The sequence below is a fragment of the Triturus cristatus genome, chromosome 6 (assembly GCF_964204655.1).
Source record: "Triturus cristatus chromosome 6, aTriCri1.1, whole genome shotgun sequence".
Taxonomy (NCBI): Eukaryota; Metazoa; Chordata; class Amphibia; order Caudata; family Salamandridae; genus Triturus; species Triturus cristatus.
Genome location: NC_140589.1, coordinates 701,613,375 through 701,638,335, shown reverse-complemented (window position 1 = coordinate 701,638,335; position 24,961 = coordinate 701,613,375). Strand labels below are relative to the sequence as shown.

Genomic DNA, 24,961 nt, shown 5'->3' with positions numbered 1-24,961 from the left:
TTATTTAGACTGTGAGCACTACTTTGTACGTGCCTTCTGGCCCCCTTCTCTTCCCCCCTCCCATTGTCCGTAATGCAATGCAATAGGTCTCACGTAAATGCGAGTCCTATTGCATTGCAAATGCTTGGTATATAATACTGTTCTGTAAAGGATGTAAACCTTCATGAAACTGGTTATTCGAGAGACAAAAAAAATCAACAAAATCATACCCTTTCTTTTGTACCTATATTTTGAACCCTCCCCCCAAAATCTTCACATAATAAATACATTTTATGCACAATTGACTTCAAATTTACTTCAGAAAGCTATTTACAATATAAATAATTAGAAATGGGAACACTTTTTTAAGATATCGTTGACATAGCTAAATTGTGTTTTCTACATTACATTCAAAAGGAAAACTTCATAGTACAGGTTTTATGCTATAATGTCACTAGAAACTATACATCGCAAGGCATAGGATTTCAAATTTGGCAATTAGAAATAGGTTTGTTACAAAGGTTATTGTGTGGTGGTTGGCGCTCCTGTTTGAAAGCTTGCATGGCAGCCTTTTAAAGCGCTTTTCCTTGTCTGGATGGCTTGCAAAGCATTTTTGTCAAAAGTTTTCAACAAAGAAAGGGTACAGTACTTTAGCATTGAACCCCACTGGCTGATTTATTTTCACCAGAATGTCAACACAACATTGCTCACAAAGGCGTCATGAATGTTTCTGCCGGGTATTTTTCTCACATGATCGTTTAACGAGGCCTAACTTCTCAATGCGAAAGTATCTGAATGCAATAAAAAAGGAAAGCACATTCTGCAAAAATGAGACGGAAAAAAATGTAATTTATCCCACGAACCATTAAATATTCTATTGTTACATGGTAAACTAGCTGCTTCGTCATTCCCACGCTAGTATATCTTTTTATATGTGTTTTCAAAAATTAAATATGTGATTGATAGATGTTTGGGCCTGTTTACATGTGTGAAAAGAAGCTAATAAATAACTAATCACATAACTTATGTGGAAATGTCAACAGACTATTTTTAAGCAGGTGCACAATGTCGTTCTAGATGGATTTCAACATTGTTGTGAACCTTAGTGCATTATTTTGAATGGTTAAATAGAAAACAGCCTAATATGGCTGTGGGAACATGGAAAAGTAATACTCAGTTGTGAAACATGCAGATATAATTGCACTGAAAAATAAAAGAAATAGTAGTGAATTAAGAAATACTGTTTTTTTTCCTCTTCTTGCAACATTGCAGTTTATTCAAGTATGCAACTAACTGGGCATAAAATGATGTATAATTCCAAATAAAAAATATGCTGTGTGTAAACATTTTGCAACTAGACTGGATGAATGTTCCAAATTCTGTGACAGCATCATTGCTTTTGGGCACAACAAACCAATAGGAAGGCTGACCTTGAGAGCTTAATAATATATAAGGCAAAGCTATATTTTATCATGAAGCACAAGGGGTGTCTGTCCTCTGTTTGCTGTTACCACAGCAACGATATCTCCTGTAGTTAATGAGTGTACAAGAAATTCCCATTAAATTTTATTCTACAGTAATAGTGAAAGTTTTTACTTACAAATATTCACCATCTTAAAATGTCCTAACTAATAAAGTATGGTGAGTTGTGCCTTGCATTACTTTATCTTATTTGGAGATTGGATACTTCTTGCCACAATATAGCAGACAGGTTTCACTGCTGTTTATTTTTAAATCATGAGCATTTTCCATGAATAAGACAACGGTAAAAAAGTGCATGCTTGTCAGAGTTCAATTTGAAAATACTCCCAGGTCCAGTTGCGGGTATATGAAATTATATAAATAAATGTCAAGGTGATTCCAGTTGCATCTCGCTACTGATTAATGGTCCCTACTCGTTTCAGCGGCTGTTTTTATTTACTTATGCTTCCTCTGGACAGACAATTTTAGTCTCTAAAAGCAAACGTCACAATTAGAACCTGTAGAGACCATTGTACCAGCTCCACAGGAATTTCCAGCAAGGAAGGATCGTTTCTGTCACTTTGTTCTTCATTTCTACATACAAGCCCATTTGAAACTGAATATTGATTGTCTAGAAAACTCGCACTGAGATACAAAAAGCACGAATTGCAAAACTGGTAGTTGAAATGGCTTCCACCCCAAGGTATACAGCGGATGATACTCCTCTATACTCTGTAAGTGATTCATTGGCAAGAAATGTATAAAAATGGAAGCAATGTGTGAAGTAGGATCAGATAATTGGAACCAATATATCCACCAGGATCTCATCTCAAAATTCACACATTAAATTATTTCTCTTATGATGTTATTTGCACATGGCAGTGGGTCGTTGTATGGCTTGGTGATAAACATATTTGCATTAAACTGAAGATTGTGTGACTTTGAGCCACCTTTCAGTAGGAGCAGGAGCCTATGTGGAAAAGGTGGTGCCTAAATTGGTCTCATCTCTCCTTTTAATAGTGAGCTCACATACACCAGCGCATTGGCAGCTCTAGTGCCAAGTCCAAAAGTTGTAATAACATACATGCTAGAAGAAGCCAGCCGTCTCCGTCTCCGTCTTAATCTTAGGTAGTATATGGCCTTGCTCCCCGAGAAAAACTAGCGCTCCCGGCAAACAGTCAATTACATTGTGGAATTGGCCCAGCTCCAGATATTTTACTTCAGCAACAAATGGATTCTGGAGAAAGAAAGCTGAGATGGAGTAACTGTAGTAAGCTTACACACGAAACAGGGGATTTAAACTGTATTTTAAATAACGTTTTGCTTTACTTCTGGGAAACTTCAGTGTATTTTAACACAACCGTCATGAGAGAGGCTGTAATCAAAGTCCTGTCATGCAGTAAAGAGACTTTTAAAAACCTCTAGGAAGGACGTGGCACAGGATAGAGAATTTTTAATTAAGGGGGGGTATTGACTTTTTGGATAGAATAGAATCCTATTTAGTGACAAATTCCTAAGTTATCCAAGGATCCATTTTTTTAACTTTAGAATGGTTTGGGGAAAGAGTTATGTGTGAAACCACAGTTTCAGAAGACATATTACTGTGTGCTACACAGCAAGTTATTAACACACAAGATGGCAGATATCTGTACTAACCTGTCCCAGTAAACAATGATGCTAAGGTTGAAGGATGTAGCATTCATTTTTAAAGTTGATTGAGGCCCTATTGTACACTAAGCAGTACATAGCCATATTGATAAAAATTATAGGTGGGTATATGTATTCAAAGCAGAAATAGCTTTAGTAGGCAAATACATAAAGATGATGCAAAACCATTAATTTTCTATTCCATGCCCCATAGTAAATGATCCAGTCATTTTAGAGTTAAAAATCCACTTACCAAAACCATGTCATAAGTGTTGCCACATTTTCCACAGTAACTAGCTGCGGTAAAAGTGAGATTCTTTGAGAAGGTTAAAAGTATGTTTGGAAATTTGAAATATATATTTATTCAAACTTATGCAACTTTAAAATTCCTAATGAATCTCAGGGTTGACTTCAGTGTTTTACATTCAGATAAACTACAAAAGTTGCAAAGGGCTTTATCTGTTAGGACAGGTTTGATGCTGTGTTTCCAAGCAGGGGGTAATTAGTTTGTTTGAAAAACAGTCTTATTACCGAGTAAGAATTATTTGAGTGCAGGATCGGCCTCTAGCTCCAGGTTTCATTCACTTTACATAGCTAGAAATGTTGCTGAAACTTGCGAAATCTAGTACTCGCTCTTTAGGGGTTATTCAGATGAAGAGAAAATTAACGTGTGTATTTGCAGTCACAACATTCTTGGTGCTCTAGAGTGGCCTGGACTGGAGTCTCCTTTTTGAACTGTTATTTCACTTTCAATACATGTAACACTTCCTTATCCGCTTAATAACTCAGATCTGCTTTTTATATTTCAATGTTCACCATCATTGTGGGATAGTGCAAATTATTTGCTTAATTTCTACTGGTACCTTAGATTTCTCTCATCTACCCGGACTCACTGTAGTTACTCAGATTAACATGTACGGTATGCATTGATGTGATGAAAGTCAAGTATGTGTGCAGTGAAATAAGATAAAGCACATGATTTTCAACTGCACTGGTTTGTGACACAGATGACATTACTTGTTGGCAAATGTGGTTCTTTCCCATCATCCATTAAACACTGCAGTAGTTTTAAACAAATACTCAGGGCCTCATTTATGAAAAGTGACGCATCGCTGTGAGAAAACAGCGATGCGTCACTTTTCATTGCGCTCTCCTTGCGACACCAATGATGCGTCATATTTACAGTATGACACATCATGTCACAAGAACTTACAGATAGTCAGTATTTCTGACGTATCTGTAGGCGCAAAAATGACGCATTGATGGAGTGTGTCACAAAAGTGACTGAACTCCAGCAAAGGGTTATTACACATGGGCAAATCCCATGTGAAATGTGCCTGCGTCAGTCTTATGCCTGCCATGAGGCAGGCGTAAGATATTGACGCATTTGCGTCATAGAAGTGGCGCAGTGAAATCTTATAGATTTCACTGCTTCACTTATACGACCCTTTCTTGCGTCGGAACGCCCCCCCTGCATACATTATACCTGGCGCAAGTATAATGTGACGCAAGGGTTTACAAAGTGGCGCTTCTAGGTAGATGCGTCACTTTGTAAATATGGTGCAACAAGGCTCACTTTTTACGCCGCTGGTGCGTCACAAAAAGTGATGCATCGGCGGCGCAAAAGTGATGCAAGGGGTCATAAATAAGCCCTTCAAAGTCTACCATGTCAGCTGAAAACATTAGATGACACATTACATTCCCGCCCACTGGTCAGTAAGTAGGCAGTACCAATATGGAAGGCTGAGCATTTTCCCAGTGCATTTCTTGTATTAATGCTACACCCAAAATCACAGTTTTCAAAAGTGCAGTGTGTTACAGAGGTGCCGAGTACTACAAGTGATGCACTTCTGTAATGTGCTGCCAGTCGCAGGTGGCCCTGTTATGGTACTGTATATAATTCTATGCGAGGTAATGCGATTAAGAATAATACTGTCCGAGGAGAGTAAAAATACTGGTAACACTATATAAATAGGTGTAAACGCAATCATTATGTGCCCTCCAACTGCATCTTTTGCAAACCTATGTTGTTTCTGCAAAGTATGTTCAGTCAGGAACTGCCAATTTTGTCATGAAGTGGCACAATGTACAACCATAAATAAAAGGAAAATAATAATTTTGCTTCAGGTACGTAAAATAGCACATTTTACCTGAATGTGGCAGTGTTTTCATTTCAAACATATTGTGTGAATTTGGTTGTTTGTGTTTTCTTGTACAGCACATGTAAGTGTATATCTGTTGTTTCCTGATCTTGCTTGGAGGGTAGTACTGAGAAGCCAGTGCTGTTGGGGATGTAAGGAATACAGACAAAACTAAAAAAAACATGCCGTTTTTGGTGTGCATGTTCATGAAGTGTGCATTCCGTACCTTGGTACCTTAAATGGTGAGTATCTGGACTAGCATGGGGTCTCGTTAAGCACATGCAGTTTGACAACATTTTCCCATACCCATTTTAATTTGTACTTCCTCTACTGGTCACACGGGCGCTTTCCTTATCCACACCAGCATGCCTCAACCATAACATCATGGTTCCCACAACATAAGGCAACGTATCCCCCCCTGCTTCATTCCATCCAATTTCTGAAACTCTTGTATTGTGTAGTGTGCATTTTACACAGAATACCTCCCCACATTTAGCTCGCTCCGGATGCCACTGGTTACTATATCTAGTGCATTGTGTTATAGTCAACGGTCCTTAACAAGAGCATAAAAACCTATTTCTTCCAAAGACAGTTCAGATTTTCTTTCAAATGTGAACATATTCAAGGGAACATCAGCTTCCATTGGTAATGATCACTGATGTTCCTTTGTGCCCCTGTGCCGGGTCCTGCTGCATCCTCAGGTGAGAAGATACATCAAAGTGAGATCCACTACAGCCTAGAGAATAGTTCCGTATGGCCTCAGCGTCATACAAGTGTTCAAGGGTGTACCCAGTCAATGTGTAGGAGTGCTTATCGAAGTACTGTCGGTGTGCACTGTAGTAGTTGGGAGATGCCTCAGAATGGTCAGCGGTTTGATGGGGAGACAGCTCAGAATGCAAATAGTCTTTCGATAGAGTCAAACTGGATTTTGAGATTCTGTCCGAATTGGGGCTGCCCATCCTCGAGAGCGCTGAGGGGCTGTTGTCATACTCATTCTCATGCGGGCTCAGGATCTTCCCGTCGCGTTGCTGGATGTGCTCACATGGGGAGGTATTGGAAACAGAAGGAGCCCTGCATAGAACCCCACCCATCGTCGGCTGTTGGTAACTGGCAAAGCAAATTGAATGCTTCTTTCCGGTTCCGTTAATGGAGGCCAGCTGATCAGCTGTAGTTTTCCGAAGCTGGAGCCTGCTCTCTTCCTCTTTAATCATTTGCTGAGTTGCTCGGATTAAGGTTTCAATTTTGCTGGGCTCATGGGGACTGCATTGGTACTGATCCGTGCGGTACCTTTCTCCTGATTCACTTGCAGACCCAGGATCTGGAGAGCTCACCACGCTGTCCTCATCCCAATGACCGCGTCCTAAAAAACACAGGAAAACAATGATAGTATGTTAGAGGTGTTTATCTGCTCATATAATAAACCGTAAACAAATACTACACAAGGGATTTGTTTCCCTGCCCTAGCATCACAATTACTAGGAGGGGGATACGGGGCGGCAAATCTGGGAGAAGGAAAATAATGGGGATTGCAAGGTTTTGGGGAATGACATGCATGAATCAGATTACTGTGAAATGTTCACATTTTCCGCTGGTATTTCACATGAAGACTTTGCCTGATTGCAGCAGGTGAAATCTCCAGGTGAAGCCCCACAGAGAGGTGGTATTCATGCAAAATTTATTATTCCGGCCACATTTGGGATTATCCGGTCACTCGTAATGTAGGTTTTAGTAATTTTCTTCTCACCACCTAGGTGGCATAGGTATTGGATGTGTGTGGGTGTGTGAGTGTGCATGTGCATACGTGCATGTGTGTGCAGTGTGCCCGTGTGTGTGCATGCCCAAATATCTATGCTAGTGGACGGAGGCCAGAAGGCACCCAGAGTAAGACTGCAGTCAGGAACTCCATTCTGCCCTCTCACAGCTGGCCTGCAACACCTATGAAAAGATATGGTTGCACGTGTGCTTTCAAAGACATTAAGGACCTGCAAAGTCAATACTCTAGTTTTTTGTGGCAGAGCACCCCACTTGTCTTTGGCATGTGCTAAATAACATCCATTGCTCATTATTATGTTTTAAGCTTCTATCAGCATAGGTCTTTGATTACATTTGCTTTGTTTAGGACATCTGCAGCCTCATCGTGGAACAAACCTCTGGCTAGGATTTCAATTACTTACAGATTGCTGTCTCTAATGCGGAACTTAGCTGGCAATGTTTTTTTGAAGAATGCTCAATGCATGGGAATTTGGCAAATGTGCCACTGCACTAAGTACATAAAGACAACTAAAATAACATTTATGCCTATAGGGGCTAGACAAGTACAGGAACAGCAAAATATCTCAAAATAGACATGTGTGCTTTGGAGAAGATCTTGTGTCTCCCCAGCAATATAACCTCAACTTACAGATGGGTTTAATGAAGCAGTTAGGAAGGTGCAAGTGCAGAAAAGCCACATATCACAGTTTTTCAGCAGGGGATGAAATCCCTCTAATAACAATGATCAAGGCACCTACTCACAGAACCCTGTACTATGTAATCTGAAGCGCTGCTCCTGTACTGTACGTCTCACTATTCACATTTTGTATGTAGTAGCTCCTACTGCACCTTGCACAGATCTCAATACTACATGAGTGAATGGCCAACACGGCAAGTAAACAAAAGAGCTGCAAATATTACCCAGCAAGCTCTGACAACCCTAAAAAATCTGCTTCTCCCTCCCTCACTGTGTCAGTGCATCTCTCCATAGACCTCCCACAGTCAGATAAAACGTGAAATCTTCCCTGAACTTTTTATCTGTTTGACCTCATTGCAGTTACATATATTTAATGTTACCTCACATTAACTCCCATCTGGAATATTGTTAATGAACAAGTTTCTCGTTAGTAAATAAAGAAACTGAGGGATGTCCTCTGCATCCTTAACCTCCACCGAACTGAGCAATGCAGAGCCCTCTCTAGATTCAGTTTTATTAATTGATCTTTCCCTAGTACAGCTTGGACTTCCCATTTTCAACTTCTCCAGGCCCACACGTCTTTCAGTAAGTTGCCCAACAACCCCCATCTCAGTATTCCAAAACTAAGCTACTGCACCCACGTCTAGTTAGAGCTAAAGGCCTCCAGTCACCTACTAACATCCACCATGAACAACACACTGCCGGGGGGACCTACTCACTAAATGGAAACTTTCCAATTACATCATTAGATCTTTCCTCGTCCTTTCCAAATCCATCTGTTTCAGATCCTTATATACCCCCATTATCTACTCCATTGATTAAGTCTCTCCTTCCTCCAATAAATTCACTACCCTCTTCACTTCTCAGTGAAAATTTGAATGACTAGGACATCCCTCTCATGCTTTATGATGCTCTGCACATGGTGTCATTACTTGACAAAAAGCAACCTCAATCCAATCCTCTCTTTCAAACTTCTCATCGGACCAACTTACCTTTGTTCTCCGATTGCTCAATGTCTTTATTGGGTTCATCAAGTTGTGTATCTCATAAATCATTGAAATTCACTCCAATTTCATACACTTTTATCTTACCAGTTCAACCAGTCGCTATACTCTACTTCCTATACTCCACTTCAAAGCCTCAGTTCTCATCCCAACACTAAAACACCATACACAGACCCCTTTCAACCCCTGAAACAACTGCCCTATTACCCCTACCCTACTTCTCTAAACTCACTGGTAGCATGATCACCACCAAATATCTGTGCAATTCTCGGAAACTGGACATTGTTAGAATACATTCCACTGAGGTAGCACTGATCCACATCTTATACTTCATAACCTTCAACCATCAAAACCATCTTTCTTAATCAACCATGATCTCGCTGCTGTATTTAATGGTGCCATCCTCAACATTTTCTCTAGCCTTTGTCAAGCTTGGGTCTTAGCACAGCACTCCTCTGAATCTCATCTTACTAAGCTGTCCACTTCAGCCCCATAAGCACTATTATCAGGAAGCACTCACTAAAGGTTCAATCGCTCTCTCTTCTTACACGCACAAACACACACACATAAAATATCTCCCAATGCCATCTCATAATTGAGACTTTGCTAACTACTTTTTGTTGATGACACTGAGAGCACATTCTCCTTTCTCTCCCTTACACTTCAATTCTAAGCTTGTGTCACTGACTGCCTCTGTGGCAGGATGTAGCCACTTGCTTCTAAATTGTGACTTGCTACCTAAGTCTCAATACAATTCCCCATCATCCAGTGCTCTCAAAGTGAATTTAGTTCTCATCTTCACCCTCAACATCTGCTTCCACTCACAGAGTTTACTTTGACCAACTGATGGGGATATGTGCCTGCATTATATTGAACGTCCCTTTTATATACTACAATCTGCTCAACAATCACAATATGCTTCACCAACCCAACTCAACTACCATTAGGCCATGACGGTAATTAATACTCCTGTCCCAGAAAGCTAGCCATACCATAATCCACTCAAAAAGTAATTTCAAAAGCCACTGAAAAACCACTCAGGCATACTTTTCAATACCAGTTTAAATTCCCTAAATCATCTTTTACTCACCCATCAGGCATCAAGTAGATTGTACAAAATGTCTCTATACAGGGAATTTGCCTTGATATTGAAGTCTTTCTATGGCCTATTTTCCATCCACACCTAACCTTCTGGAGGTTATCTCCATCTGCCCCTCTGATTAAATTATTTGATCACAAATGCGAAAATGCCCCACCTTTGCTAAAGCCCCCTGAACCTCCTCAAGTCTAAGGTCTTTTTCCTTCCAGTACCCCTTATTGGATCCCTCATGCCCTCTGTGTAAACGCTGCCATCATTCTCAGCGTCTACAAAATAGCCGCTAAATAACACATTCTTAAAGTCAATGAATTGCGTTGTCTTCTTTACTTACCGGTATCACTACCTATTCCACTGCATTAATAATGGTATCTACCTGACATGGATGTATAATATCTGAAGAAACAGTTATGTCTCACTCATTAGCCAAATACAGATTTTCTGTTTCCATCCACCAATAGGTTCATTATGTTCCTATATGACATTTAACCTCTGTACAGCATTTCAAACTAAGGTGCCAAACAATTAAACTGATACAAAATTCGTCAAAACCCATGTGCGCCAGGAGCAAAAATAGACAACAAAACAGTCTCTTTTGGTAAATTTACAATGGGTTCACTGGCCATTTTGCCCATTTCAGGTAACAACTGATAGCACGGGCCAATGATATGTTAAAGGTGTTAACATGTCTATTTCAGACACCATTCAAGTTTCACCTTATGTCCCCCAACTTTCTGGAACAGCTATCTGAAACTGTCTTACTAAATCATTGATTATCAGTGATTATGAATTTGGACAAACTGCATTTTAAATGTTTATTGCGGCATATATCTGTAGAATTACTCTTGGAACAGGTTTGATATTAGATCCTTTGCACTTGCCCCTGGATCCTTCCCTTTTCATATTCTTCCCTTCTGCCATCCCTGCCAAATGTATTTCTTATTACAATTAGTTGTACAAATGTTTGTTAAATCTATAATTCTAGTTCATCCTCAAGGAATTTGAAATCCCAATAAAATGTGCATTTTAGAAAAGTACTATGAACAACAAGTTAATGTACATTATAATTTAAACATTTTTCTCAGCAGTGTAGAGTTAACTAGATGGTACAGTTGTCACATTAAAACATAACACATGCAAACATTGGAAACAGAATGCCTTGGATAAATCCTAATTTCCACAACACTTCTAATTAGCGATAATCTGAGTGTTTAGGTTTTGTGATCTCACAACAAATCTGCAGTTATATACTACAGAGTGCACCAAAAGAATTAACCCAACAAAAGTGAAATTCCTAAATCGTTATCCACTGTTTTATGAAGGATACAATAATTAACCACCACTCTTTAAGTATTTGCATATAGCGCCCTGATGTAAAATGTATCACAGAGTTAAACAAATCTAACATGCAGTAGTCCTTTTGACTTTTAATAGCTTTTTTATTCTTCATTAAAATGTGAGTATTTCTCTTACCGGGAATCCTGTGAATAGAAGCTATGTGTGGCATACTGTTGTCGTACCCATCTCTACTCTCAGGAGAACTCTTAGTGAGGGGCAACACTGAACGGGAGCCCCACCAAGTCTCTCTTCCTGTCTGTGGAGTGCCCAAGAAATATCTGCCGGCCTCACATCTGCCTCCGTCACAGGCTTGAGTATGTAGGTGTCTGTCATCAGTAAGCCTGGAATGATCAATGGCGAAGCCATAGCAAAGTGAACTTCGATCTGAGTATTGTCTGTAGGCGCAGGAGACATCATGATGCTGGGAGTTTGATCTCTCGCCGGTGTCCAGAAGTTGTGGTGACGCAGTGTCCGTCAAGGGGCTGCCCCCCCATTGACTGTCATGGTCAGATTCAGACCTCTCCGTGTGGAATCCAGAATACTAAAACACAGAAAAGCAAGATCCATCTGTCAACATTGCAAATGTTCTGAGTTTTGCTACTGTCCAAACCATATGTGGTAAAACCTCTAAATTAAAAACTTTACTATTGCAGCATTCAAGAAAATTGAAATGCCTGAAAAAGAAAATTCATATTGTTGAGATTTTTTCGAGTTCACCTTTAGATGCTTTCCATTTTTATGCAGGAATTTATCCTGGAGAGAGCTGTAGGAAACACAATGGTATATGTATTTATGCATATATAAATGCCAGGCAAAAGCGCATTTGAAAACGCCAAGTTTTTGTCTCCAGGCGGACAATATTTCCCTTCTTTTCCCCAGAGAAGATCTTCCATTGTACGCCTACCAGTGTTGGTGGTGTTAAATTAACCCTGCGTGTAACAAGAGGGAGAGAGAGGACTAGAAAGCTAGTCCATGTCCCCGAGGGATTTATATGTGATTAAACAAAGAAGACTAGCTTAAGTTGACCAAAGTGATGCAGTACTCAAAGTAGTTCTGTCACAGACACCTTGTAGGTGTATTCATGAAGCCCTCACCCACCAACCTAGTTGGTGGCATGCTTCATCATCGGGCCCACCCAGTGACACCTAGTATGTCCCGGGTGTGCTACGACGCCTGATTACAGCGGAGCTGGTATATTGCTGAGAGTGCAGTGAGGTTGGGTGAATTGTGATTTAAAACGGCTTGGTGGTGGTCCCAGTACCCAAGGGTAAATTAAATTTTAATAACTGGGCCGACACCAGCGGTTAAAAGTAAGGCTACAGGACGTGTAAGGGTGGAGAGTTACTGCCCCCTGCGTCCTTCAGATGGTCGAATACTCTAAGGCACTGGCTGAAACATGTCGACCATCTGAAGGACGCAGGGGGCAGTAACTCTCCACCCTTACACGTCCTGTAGCCTTACTTTTAACCGCTGGTGTCGGCGCAGTTATTAAAATTTAATTTACCCTTGGGTACTGGGACCACCACCAAGCCGTTTTAAATCACAATTCACCCAACCTCACTGCACTCTCAGCAATATACCAGCTCCGCTGTAATCAGGCGTCGTAGCACACCCGGGACATACTAGGTGTCACTGGGTGGGCCCGATGATGAAGCATGCCACCAACTAGGTTGGTGGGTGAGGGCTTCATGAATACACCTACAAGGTGTCTGTGACAGAACTACTTTGAGTACTGCATCACTTTGGTCAACTTAAGCTAGTCTTCTTTGTTTAATCACGTTAAATTAACCCTGCCATTGGAATGTTTATGAATCCCTACAAAGCTACAATTTACAGAAGTTTATTTACCAAGTCCCCATGACATTCCTACCTTGAAAGTCTCAGGGAGCACTTTAGGCCCCATGTAATGTTACAACATACATGTGTAAATACTACATCTGAAAAATCTATTTTCGAGAATGAATCCACTTTTTGGGAGCACAAAACGAGAATTTGCACTCAACAATAATGCCATTTCCGTAAGTAATTTGATCTAGGTGTGCAAATGTAAAGCTTTGTAAAACAGACCCTTTGCGGCACTGCATAACAAGTGAAATGGACTGTTATAAAGTGGCTAGGGACAGCAGCAGTTGACTAAAGGTTGATAGTCCAAAGACTAGAACATACACCATCCAATACTTATATAGCATGTGTCACCTCATATTTGGGATGGTGCCAAAATATTTGTTTCTCAACATTGCTTAACGAAGAAGCAAACTGTAAAATGTCAGTCTTATACACTTGCTATATTATAAATATGCACCATGGTGCAACCTATGGGGTATATGTAGTGTTATCTGCAGAATGCACTTCAAGCACTCTAGAGTGGCACTCTGTATACAGAATGTATATAATGGTATGGAAAAGTCATTACAATTCCACCCAAGGTTGAAATCACTCGCAGACAGGTCACTGACACAACATGATTGATAAATATCGCCTACACAAATTATGTTAACCACCACAAACCACTAACCAACAATGAGTTGAAGATGCCCTGCACTGGACCCAGAAAGATACCAAAATCAATCTGAAAATGCTCCTCATTGGAAATGAAGTGTATTCGTCAATGGGCCGCAAAAGCCTGTTAAATTGTCCCACAAAGCGGCATCAATCTAATCATTCGAAAACATTTTTTAAATCGGACTAGAAAAAAACTAAAATAGTTTTGCATCGACAATGAATTATGGAAAGCAGCATTTGGATATGTCTAGCTATAGTTGTATTTCATTGCTATGTTTAGTAGAACACTGCCAGACGGTCACTTTAGATTGCTTTCTAGGAGAAGAGTGGATGTTACAGGAAGCGCCAGAGGGTGTTCATCCTCGAATTCAATGCCAGTCAATCTTATGAAGTAATTCAGCAGGTGAGCATGTAATAAGCATGTCTGAATAGGTGAGTTTCAGTCTTGTTGGTGGTGTAGGGTGACAAAGGGTCTGATAAGGCTGAGCCCTTAGCATGTATACCCTGCAAATGTCTGAGTTTCAGTGTGTTAATGGAGAGTACATTCGAAGTACTTGCCTATATAGTCCGAAACATTGGGCCCGATTCACAGAACTAACTTAAGACAAAATCCTAAACTTACTACCATTTTGGTATTCACAGAATGCACTTACTGCGTTTGGTATTCACAGAATGCACTTACTGCTTTTGGTATTCACAGAATGCACTTACTATTTTTGGTATTCACAGAATGGATTTACGACTACTAACCTAACTTTACGTCCGCACTCGGGCTGGAAAATCCGGCCCGGCGGCGGAGCTTCCGGCCCGGAGGCGGAGCTTCCGGCCTGGAGGCGGAGCTTCCGGCCCGGAGGCGGGGCTTCCGGCCCAGAGGTGGAGATTTTGGCCATGGCTAAATCTCCGCCACTGGCCGGAATCCCCACCTCCGGGCCGGAAGCTCTGCCTCCGGCCCGGAAGCCCCGCCTCCAGGCCGGAAGCTCCGCCTCCGGGCCGGAATTTCCGGCCCGAGTGCAGACGTAAAGTTAGTAGTCGTAAATCCATTCTGTGAATACCAAAAGTAGTAAGTGCATTCTGTGAATACCAAAAGTAGTAAGTGCATTCTGTGAATACCAAAAGTAGTAAGTTTAGGATTTTGTCTTAAGTTAATTCTGTGAATCGGGCCCCCAGTCTCTATCCTTATTTACACTAGAGTAACCAGCTCCCTCTAGGGCATAACGGACACAGTTTCCAGCCCTGGACTTTTGTATGATAGCCTAATGCACTCTAGATACTGTTGTCTGGTTTTGTTTCCATTGCACTAATGACTTGGAGTTGGGTGGTTTCAAAGTGTGTGTGTATGTCCGAGTATGTTGAGTTGTTTTTTAACTGCTACACCCAGAAAAAGATAATGTTTACCGAAATGTCTTACGTAATTACATTTTTGATGTGTGGGCTGCTAATGTTACCATCACACCCTAAGATCCTCCTTCAGTATTATGTAGTTCACAGTGGTGGCTCCTCAGCTAAGGCGGAGAAGCATCGCCCCACTGCTCAAAAGGAAAAATCAAATGATAATTAAGTATCGTTATTATCATTTTATTTTTCCTATTGCAATCGTGGGGAGGAGTGGTTTGCACTCTCTGAGTGCCCATGACTGTTTGGGCGGCCCTCTTGGGCCAACATAACAGTCATGCGCACTTTGCATGATCCCCACCAAGTTGCATTACACAGCCTGGTGAGGAACATGCACAGGATCCCTGTCCCGGTCAGACCAATCACAAAGGTGCATTGCAGCATTGTGATTGGCTCAGGGGAGCCTGTGTGCCCGGGTGCTTCCTGCTGCCGGTCGAGACTGGACACTGGACGAAGGGAGATGGAAGAGGGCAGAGAAGAGGTGGCAGCTGGCCGTTCCAGGTGAGTCTTTTTTCCAATTTTTTTCATTATGCCCCCACCTCACCATCCCCGTCAAGTAGCAGCCACTACTGGTAGTTCATCCCACTAAATAAGGCAAAACATTTGAACTGAAATAAAAATCAGTCACTCCCAATGTTACTTCTGCAAACTTCTACTCCAGCATACGAAAAGCAAACTAATTAATATACATTGGTATAAGTATGAGATAGAGGTGGTTCAACACCAGGGCATCTACTGATAAATAATAGGTTAGGAACTTGATATATTAGGTAAACTTCCTGCTACACCTATGGCCTAACCCTATCATCAAGTACACTGGAATTATGCGACAGGGGAGGGACAAATTATGTGACTAGTTTAGGTAAATTTTGAAGTAGGAAAAGCCAAATTATGTGGCGTAATGCAGCACATTTTGTGATAGTAATATTTCATTATTTTGACATGTTTTACATGTCAACTCTGTTTGGGCGTTGGTTGCACCTTATTAGTAGCAGTTTAACACCCCAATAAGCAACTTTTGGAATAGGGCCTCCTACTGCGTTGCGACATGTGTTGCTGCGCTTTTAATGACATTTGAATTGTTTGAGCTAGAGACATAATTTTCTTTTTGTTAAAATATGCAGAATGTGCAGCAAATGAAGGATTATATGGCAAATGTGGCAAATCTATAATTATACAACTAACGCTATGGCAGCACAATTACATAATTCCAGTGGCTCTGTTTATCATGAACAAGATTATAATATTTGAAGCTGCCATTTAGAAATCAGCCAACAAAAGATGAAGATATACAATAAGTGAATTATTTGTATTACCACACAGAAGCCTTCAGTTAGAAATTGTACGGGGGAAACAATTGGTGTTAGATGTGTGATAAGTAGTTTCTTGTGCATTGCAAATGATTTTTTTCGATTTACAGGAAAGTGATGTAAATGCATCAAACAACGTGATAGTACAAATTCACTGCACAAGAAATGGTTGCTTGTATGTACCGCTATAACCAGGTACCAGCCTTACACTTTTAAATGTGAAAAGCAAGTGGAAACACTGTTTTTGAAAGTTATTCTCTATTTAGACCTAAACCTGCTATAATATCATATTTAGTGGTAGTGGTACCACAATTACCAAATCATGGCGTTAGCGTAAAGGACCTGACCATATCCAAACAAGGGCCAAAGTGTTTGTAAGAATCTATCATCAATTAAATGAACTCAGTATCATTTCAGATGCTTATAAACTACATGCAGGGAAGAATTTCCTGCAGCAAGATTCCGGTGCAGAAAATGTAGCCCAGGAGCCACTGAACACTTATCCATTGCCGTAAATAGGTCATTGGCTTTTGGTATTGCATCTTTACAACTTACAGTATTTGTAGTACAACTGGAGATACATTGCCACGCAATACAGTAACGTTTTCTCTCAGCAGTTATCAAATTTAACACCTCTCAGATAGGAACATAGGGATAATTGTGTCTCTTAACCTCCCACCTCCTGCCTACAACTAGTTTGGGATTAATTTGTAACAGCAAGTCAATAATCACAGTGTACAAATTATTCCCATAGTTGACAGAGTTTCACCAGGAAGGACGTCTGAAATCTGCAGTCCATTGTCTTTCTCAAGGGATCTGACTTTCCGACTCATCGCTTATGCATAAGTTGGACGCCAGAAGGTGAGAGGTCAAAGGACAAAAAGGGGCTAACATTCCTCTACATCATGGCATCTTGATGCATTGCATTCTGGGGATCAGAGTCAAACGGCAGCTGATGGAAACACAAGCTAGCTTATTTCAAGACAGTGATTTATGGCAGCAGTTTTCTAGTCAATCTGGTATGGGTCACAAGTTGCAGTTTTCTTTCCCAAAATAAGTGAGGAGCGAGACATTGACAAATAACCTCCTTGTTCTTGCTGAAATCTGTGGATACATTCTAGAAGCTCTCGAAAAAGAACTATGATATGTTTTATTACGGTAAGTGGCCCTGGATAATGATTTGTAGTTGACCTTGACACGTACTATATGCTGCTAGACCAAGGTGGAATGTTTGTCTGTCTTTAATATGAAGTCAGTCTTTATAATAATAATAATAATTTCATATTAATACCTTTTAGGTCGTTAAGGAAACGTTAATTCTCGTCGAAAAAAAAGCAAATGATGTTAACAAGAAGTTAGCCGGAACGTAAAACAGAACTGTTTTGAAACTTTGCCTGCATTTATGTTTTTTTAATCTGCGGGTAACTACTGCCCACTAGGACCGACTGCATGCAACAAAGATGCCTAGTGCCTTCCTGTATAGAAAGATAGCTAAAGCACTAGTCTTGAATCTCATGCTCTTATAAAAGCATTATGTATTGGCATTGTCCAAATTTCAAAACGGGGTGGGAGGGAGGGGGGGAGAGAGAGAGAGATTCTACACTGCACAAAATCTCTGCGTATGAGGTTAGGAAAAGGATGATATCACTCCAAAAGTTATTTTTTCTCAACAAAGAAAATATGTTTCGATGTTAATTCTGCCTTTACAAAAACTTTGAGATCATGGGAGATAATAATGCTCATTCAAGTTCACCAGTATACGTTCATATGGATCATTTGAAGAACAAATAAGACGACAGAGGGCACAAGAATTGTTTGTGAGCACCCATAAAGTCACACCTGTGTGGGTGATCGCCTTATTTACGTGGACCAATGCTCCCCGACACTTTAACAGGTGCACTAATTTGGTATAATTTCTGCATAAATACGTGAAACGTTCTGAATTGTACCATTTCTGTGTGCAAACATATGTCGAACCTTCTTAGTCAATCAGCGCCCGATTCTGAGTCAAAATGGTCCTCTTTTTCCACATGTAAGTCTGACTTACATGTGGAGAATAATTTCTTAACTGGATCTTTAAATGTTCTCTGGGACCTCCTCACTTGAAGAGGATTCAGTTTCAAGCACTGAAAATGATCGTGAGTTTTTGTAAATATCTACAATGAATAGTCTGTAAGTGCATGGGAAACATATTGAAAGGTGTCGAAACTGTCCAAAAAGCACAATACAAAATTATATTAATTATTTCCTATGTAAGTCTTAATGTGCAATTGGATATCCCTCTAACTTGTTGCCAACGCTGCCGTATTGTTGTCAGGCAAACAAAGATATTTTAAAATCATAGCCATCAGCTAACATTTCTGCAAGTAACGGAAGAGCTCTTATTTTAATACCGATTACTTAAAACAAAGTCAGGAAATATTACTGATCTTCTTACCTATTTTGAGGGTCTTCACGTGCTTAATTTTAAACCAGTCACATACATACGTGAAATGTTACCAGTTCTCTGGGACCCCAGCAATGCAAAGTCAATAGGGATAGCATTGGCTGCCGGTTTCTGATTTTGTCAGTGCTTGTTTTTATTGCATTTTATAAGAAAATGGCTAAGAGCACACATATTTTTTAGCCTAAAAAAACACGCACATTACCATCTACAGTAGTCTCTGGAACTGAAAGGAACTACTTTGTGTCTGGGTGTGCTCTTGTGAAAGAGCAGAATGCCATCACTCTCAGTAATGGTAGCTAACTGCCGAAGTGGCACGGTTCTCTACCCTGTGCTGTACGCTCTAGTTTAGTGGGTGTAAGACAAAAAGGGAATGATGCACCAACAGACCAAAGGATGAAAAAAAATGATGGCTGAAAGCCCCTCTAAGGCTATTGTATATCTATATGTATAGGAGCAAGTTTAGATGCCTGCAAAAGAGTGGTGGGGAGTGACTCCACATATGGCGGGTGCATCTGTCGGATATGGGGGCCTCAGGGACAATCCTAAACTAGAAGATCTCTGTGAGACCTGCTGTTATACCCCACATTCACAGTAGAATGGTTGCCTAAATATGGCCTGTGTGCTGGAGATGACAATGTTGTGTGTGATATTACGCTACATTTTTGCCTTCTTTTGCTGAACCCATATTTGTTTGCCCTAGGACTCTGCACACTTTACTTCTGCTAGCCAGTAGTGAAGTGCATATGCTTCTCTTTTGAAACCTTCCCCTAATTGGCACATATAATTTACTTATAAGTCCATAGTATATAGTACTACATGTGCCCAGGGCCTCTAAATTAAATGCTACTTTGTGGGCAGCAGCATATATTTTGCCCCCGCTAAAGTAGCACTGGAAAACATGTCTCCAAGCCTGCCCCTGCAGCCTTGGTAAGCAGTTTTGAACTGCTGTATCAACCTGGAACAATAAACTTTTTTCTAGGTCTAAATCTTAGTTTTTACTACTTATAAGTCACCCCTAAGGTAGGCCTCAAAAGTCCATAGGGCAAGGTGCAAAGCATTTCATAAGTAGGGTGTATATATATTTAATGTTCAACAATTCCTGGCAATGAAAAACCTCCATTGTCATTTTTCAGTGGGGTAAGGCTGGCTCTCCCATACAAAAAACACTGGGTTACACTATAACTTATAGTGCTTAATTTCAATTTGGGAGTAACTATAATTATGGTTTGAGGGCACATTTATTTTAATTGTAATTTCAAATCCAACTTAATGATCAAGTCAGATTTTACTATTTTGGAAATTACACTTTCAGAAAGATGTAATCTACATGCCTATTCCAAAGGGGGCCTTTCTGCCAGTGTCCCGTGTCACCTGACTGCTGATGACTCTCCTGTGGTGAGATGTGGATTGCTCGCAGACAGTAGACAAAGGGCTTAGGTGTGGAGTGGTGTTTTCTTCCTTGGTAGGATGGCCTGGGGGCAGGGATTTCCCACCAGCAAAGACTTCTTCCTGCCACTGCTGGGCCCAGAGTAAAGGGATAGGTACTTCTGCCCGGTATTGGACCATCTGCTGCCAGACCGAGGCTTCCATTATGAACCAACAGTACTTTACAAGCAGTGTGAGATATTAGATAAGAGTTGCTTCTGTTAGGTATGGTCTAATGCAATTTTCATTCTGCCTTTGTGCTAGAGATCAGATTTTAAGGTCTGTGTAACACACTAGATGGTTACATTGTGTCGGCTTAAAAAAAACAAAGGTTTTATAACTAAGTATCACATTATGTACATGTTAATTTGAGTATGGTTTCACCAATCATCAGTTGTTAAAATGTCCAAATTTGAACCTACATCCCTTACCTATGCATAAGTATTTAGCCGGGCCAAATGCACTTTAAACCAGCAGAATGACTTGTACCTCTTTGAAAGCAAATGCACATTATGAGAAATGTGCAAAGAAATACAATACCAGAGTATGAAGTGCTGGCCCTTATTCATTCTTCACAATGGGAAAAATGCATTGCAGATGCATTTTACTTAGAACAGACGCATGCTTCTAAATCACTTTTATCTTACACTTATAATGCAAGCTTGAAATGTAAAATATGTCCTCTGTATTTGTTGTTATGGGGAACAACAGATGGCAAAGGCTTAGATTAAAGCAAAACAGTATGTCCATTAAAATGACTCATCCTACTGGCAATTATTCACTGGAAATGGAAATGAAGATCTCCCGTTCACAGGGGTGGAGACACGGGAGATACGGGTGGGTTCTGTCTCAGTCATACCAGCCTGATGTAAAGACAAACGGAGGCTGTTGCAATGAAACTAGTAAAGATTGTAGCTAAGAAACTAATCAAAGCAGCATCAACATCATCTCCCACCGGTGCTATGCTTGTGCAGAGACAATCAATTGCTTAGGTGCAGAAAGTGTATTAATGTGCAACACTGTCTGTCAGAGAACCGTGCCACTGAAACTGATCTGGGAACTCGACAGAGGAAAGGATCTACACTGTGCCTCCAATAGGAACTAGTAGCGTTGTGTTGTTCAATATAATGCAGGCACCTGCTTCTAAGGCCAGCCTGACCACTGTAGGTATTTCACAAGTGAAAAACCATAGTGGATCTGTAAATTATACTTTACAATCTGCATCGTCTTCAAAGTTGTGGAGTTACTACAGGGCCTCAGACGGACAACGCAAAGCACTCAAAGAAGGGACTGAGTGTGCTTTTTCGAAGTGTTTGTCTAAACCTCATTTCATGAGCTCATTTTATCCCAGAGATTTAGTCAGACAACTGATGGGAGGACAGCAAAGCAGTAAAATAATGGATTTAGTGTACATCTGCTCAGTGTTTAAATTTCCCTCCAAAAGCTTATTTCACCTCTGGTCTAAAATGGTGTCAAAACATAGCGGGAGAGGCTGACAAATTTAAACATGATCAATATTTCTAGTGGACAGCCAGCAACAAATAACTAAACAATGAACAGTGTCTTGAGTATAGGGTAGGAGCAAAAAAGCAGGCTAAACATTTCTTCTGTAATGTTTCAGTGACATAACTAATATGACATAAGGTGTTGCAAGTGGTAAATCCCAGAAGAGAGTCATATATTCTATTACAAACCACTGCCTGTGGCACAATGTTTTTTATATGCGAAGTACATTACAGACCACCCACACGTAAAAAAATGTTTTTTAGGCAGGCTCAGAAAGAAATGACTTACGTTAAGCTAAGCAGCTCTGCTACAAATTCAGGTAAATTAAGTTACGTTAGAGAGGCCATACACTGCAGAGCAAAACCAGTTCTCTTTACCTGGTCCTGCATCTCTTACAATCACCAACAACAAGCCTTCTAGAATATTGCTTTGATGAGGTCGCCTGGGGTTTTGAGATATCTTGTGACACAATTCATTGGATTCAACTTAGCTTTTGTCTGTTCGCAAAGAAGACATCTAGCATCAACCTGACTTCTTGATGCTCAGCAGAATAAACATTCACAAATTTCTTAGAGCCAGGGGTACGAAGAGCTGGTCGTAAAATAGTGGTCATGATTTACAATCATTATTTATGCACCCAGTGTGATATTTTGGTAAATGACCTATGTACTAATCGGTTGTGTCGCAAAATAGAAAATCGTAGTGGGTCGTAATTTTACCTAGCTCATGAATATTATTGAGGTAGGTCACAAATTGTGACCCGCTATGATTCGCAGCCATCACAGGGATGGTGGCCTCCTGTGGTCAGCAGTTCACCAAGTCTGTGATTTCTTTTAAATAAAGTATGCATTCGTTTTTTTTAAGTGTAGCCTGTTTTGCTTAAAGAAAAACAGGACATATTTATTTTTAAAAAAACTAAAAGTTTAAGTAACATCAGACCATTGGCTACTCTTGAAAACAAAAGTGTCAACCTTCACAAAGGGGAAGGAGATTGCCTTCCCCTTTGTGAATGAATTACCACTACATTTGTGTAGTCTGTAAAATATGTTTTGCATCTGGTTTTGGTGGCAAAATATTAATACATCCCATTCCAAAACAGTATTTGGGAGGGATGCCACAAACATGCCCCTTGCTTATTTATGAGTCCTTGCGTCACTTTTTCCCCGCCGGTGCGTCACTTTTTGTGACGCACCAGCAGGGTAAACAATGGCGCCATGTTGCGTCATATTTATAAAGCGACACATATAGGTAGATGCGTCAGTTTGTAAACCCCTGCGCCACATTATACCTGCGCCAGGTATAATGTATGCAGGGTGGGCATTTTGACGCAAGCAAGCCTCGTAGAAGTGACACAGTGAAATCTACAAGATTTCACTACGCCACTTCTAGGACGCAAATGCATCAATATCTTACGCCTGCCTCACAGCAGGTGTAAGACTCACGCAGGCACATTTGAAATAGGACTTGCCCATGTGAAATTACCCATTGCTTAAGTTGCGTCACTTTTGTGACACACTCCAGCAATGCGTCATTTTTGCGCCAACAGATATGTCAGAAATACTGACGTATCTGTAACTCCTTGCGACATGACGCGTCATACTGTAAATATGACGCATCATTGGTGTCGCAAGGAGGGTACAATGAAAAGTGACGCATCGCTGTTTTCACGCAGTGGTGCATCACTTTTCATAAATGAGGCCCTCAGCATTTAGTCACAAACCTAAACTGTGATTTGGTAACATTTAATTGAATTGCAACTTGGGTTTGTTAAGTACCAAAACGCTTTTTTGCAGTATCAAAAGGCTCGATTTTGCAAATTGGACCTTTTGCGATTGCAGAGTGCCTTCATACATCTGCTCCCTGGTGTCTAAACAATTGCAGAAAGAGACAGGTTGCTAGTTCTTTATAGAAGTGAAGATGGTTAGAGAGGTCCCTGATTGCAGTTGTAAGTGGTTTCCAAGTGACTACTCCCTGGACTGAAGGGGATCTGCCACCAGTACACAACTTGTGATAAGCTGGCTCTAGCAGAAGCTTACTTGACGAGGAGCAACATTTCCTGAAAGAAATGCAGTGCAGACAATAAACACAAATAAAAATAGTGTCTTTTCTTTAGCACACTCTGACTGCAGAAAGATTTGAACTGTATGCAGTTTGGTGCTTAGAAACAAGGTATGAAAGATAGAATATCCCCTATTTGTAATTCAAGGGTGTTTTAAGAGTTTAACAATAACAACTAGTTATGGACTGTTGCAATAAATAAGTTGGTGTGATATTAAGGTATTGCAACATAAGAAGATGATAAACGGAAAGCCGAACATTCTCACAGATCTGGGTTATATCCATTGTTATTTTGCTAATCATGCCACCCCCAGTTTGGATCCAGCCATATGCAAATCAGTCTTGACCCTGCTCCCCACAGGAACAGTCCAGCCCGAATTGCCAAGCCAGTACCTCCATGGACCGGAAACAAGCATCCTGGGACCAGTTTCGGGGTATGATCCCTCATCAGGCAGGCTAGCTAGAATGCAGTGGCACAGTGAGCACGGGACCGACGTATGGCCATACCCTTCCCACTTAGGGCAAAGATAGTAACACAAAAAGATATTAAGGTATTCATTGGTATCACTTGTAAAAGCAGGTAGGGTAGAAAAGACAATGGAGTACAATTGATAGAACTACCCGTGAGCTGCTATTGTGATCTCACAATGCAGTGCAAATTTGCAAACCACATTTCCCAGATTTTATAAGAACACTGCCCACTTACAGCAACTCTCAACTCTTTTGATCGTGATGTTCAGTTCATAAATAATTATTGATGATGTTAATGTCAGTCTTGCTTGATTTTCATCCAGGTATTGCTTAGTTACTCAGACTGAATGTTTATTTTGAAGTATTTTACACATCGGCAGTTACCGCTGTGTTACTATGGTTTGGTCACACTTTCCATTGAATGAGCCTCTAGCTTTTGGCAACAGGGACGAATCTCCATGAAATTTGGCAGTCCATTAGCTTAGCCAGCTTAGGTTCATCTTGCCAAGCTTCTTGAAGATCTGTTCAGGAAACACATTAACGGGGTGGATGAAAAAAGCTCCCACAGGAAATTCTGTTTGTGCTACATCCAAAACCATGAAACTGATTTATACTAAACTTGGCATGAAAGTAAAAGTTTACTCAGAAAGCGTGCTTTTGTTTGTTCAGTTTAAATCCATTTAGTCGTTTTTGAATTTTAATCATTTTTTAAAGTTGACGAGCGGGCGTTAAAGGG

The 24,961-nt window shown here is 40.5% G+C and overlaps 1 protein-coding gene across 1 annotated transcript in view; it reads right to left on the bottom strand.

The window, feature by feature from the left end:
- Nucleotides 1–230: 230 nt before the first annotated feature.
- SIM1 (SIM bHLH transcription factor 1) overlaps nucleotides 231–24,961 on the bottom strand; it is a 243,426-nt gene continuing 218,695 nt past the window's right edge. Inside the window, exons 11-12 of the mRNA XM_085611189.1 lie at nucleotides 11,251–11,656; nucleotides 231–6,588 (exon numbers count right to left, since the gene is read on the bottom strand). Coding sequence (XP_085467315.1) covers nucleotides 5,861–6,588; nucleotides 11,251–11,656 — 1,134 coding nt within the window. The 3' untranslated portion in view covers nucleotides 231–5,860. The remainder of the gene's footprint in view (nucleotides 6,589–11,250; nucleotides 11,657–24,961) is intronic.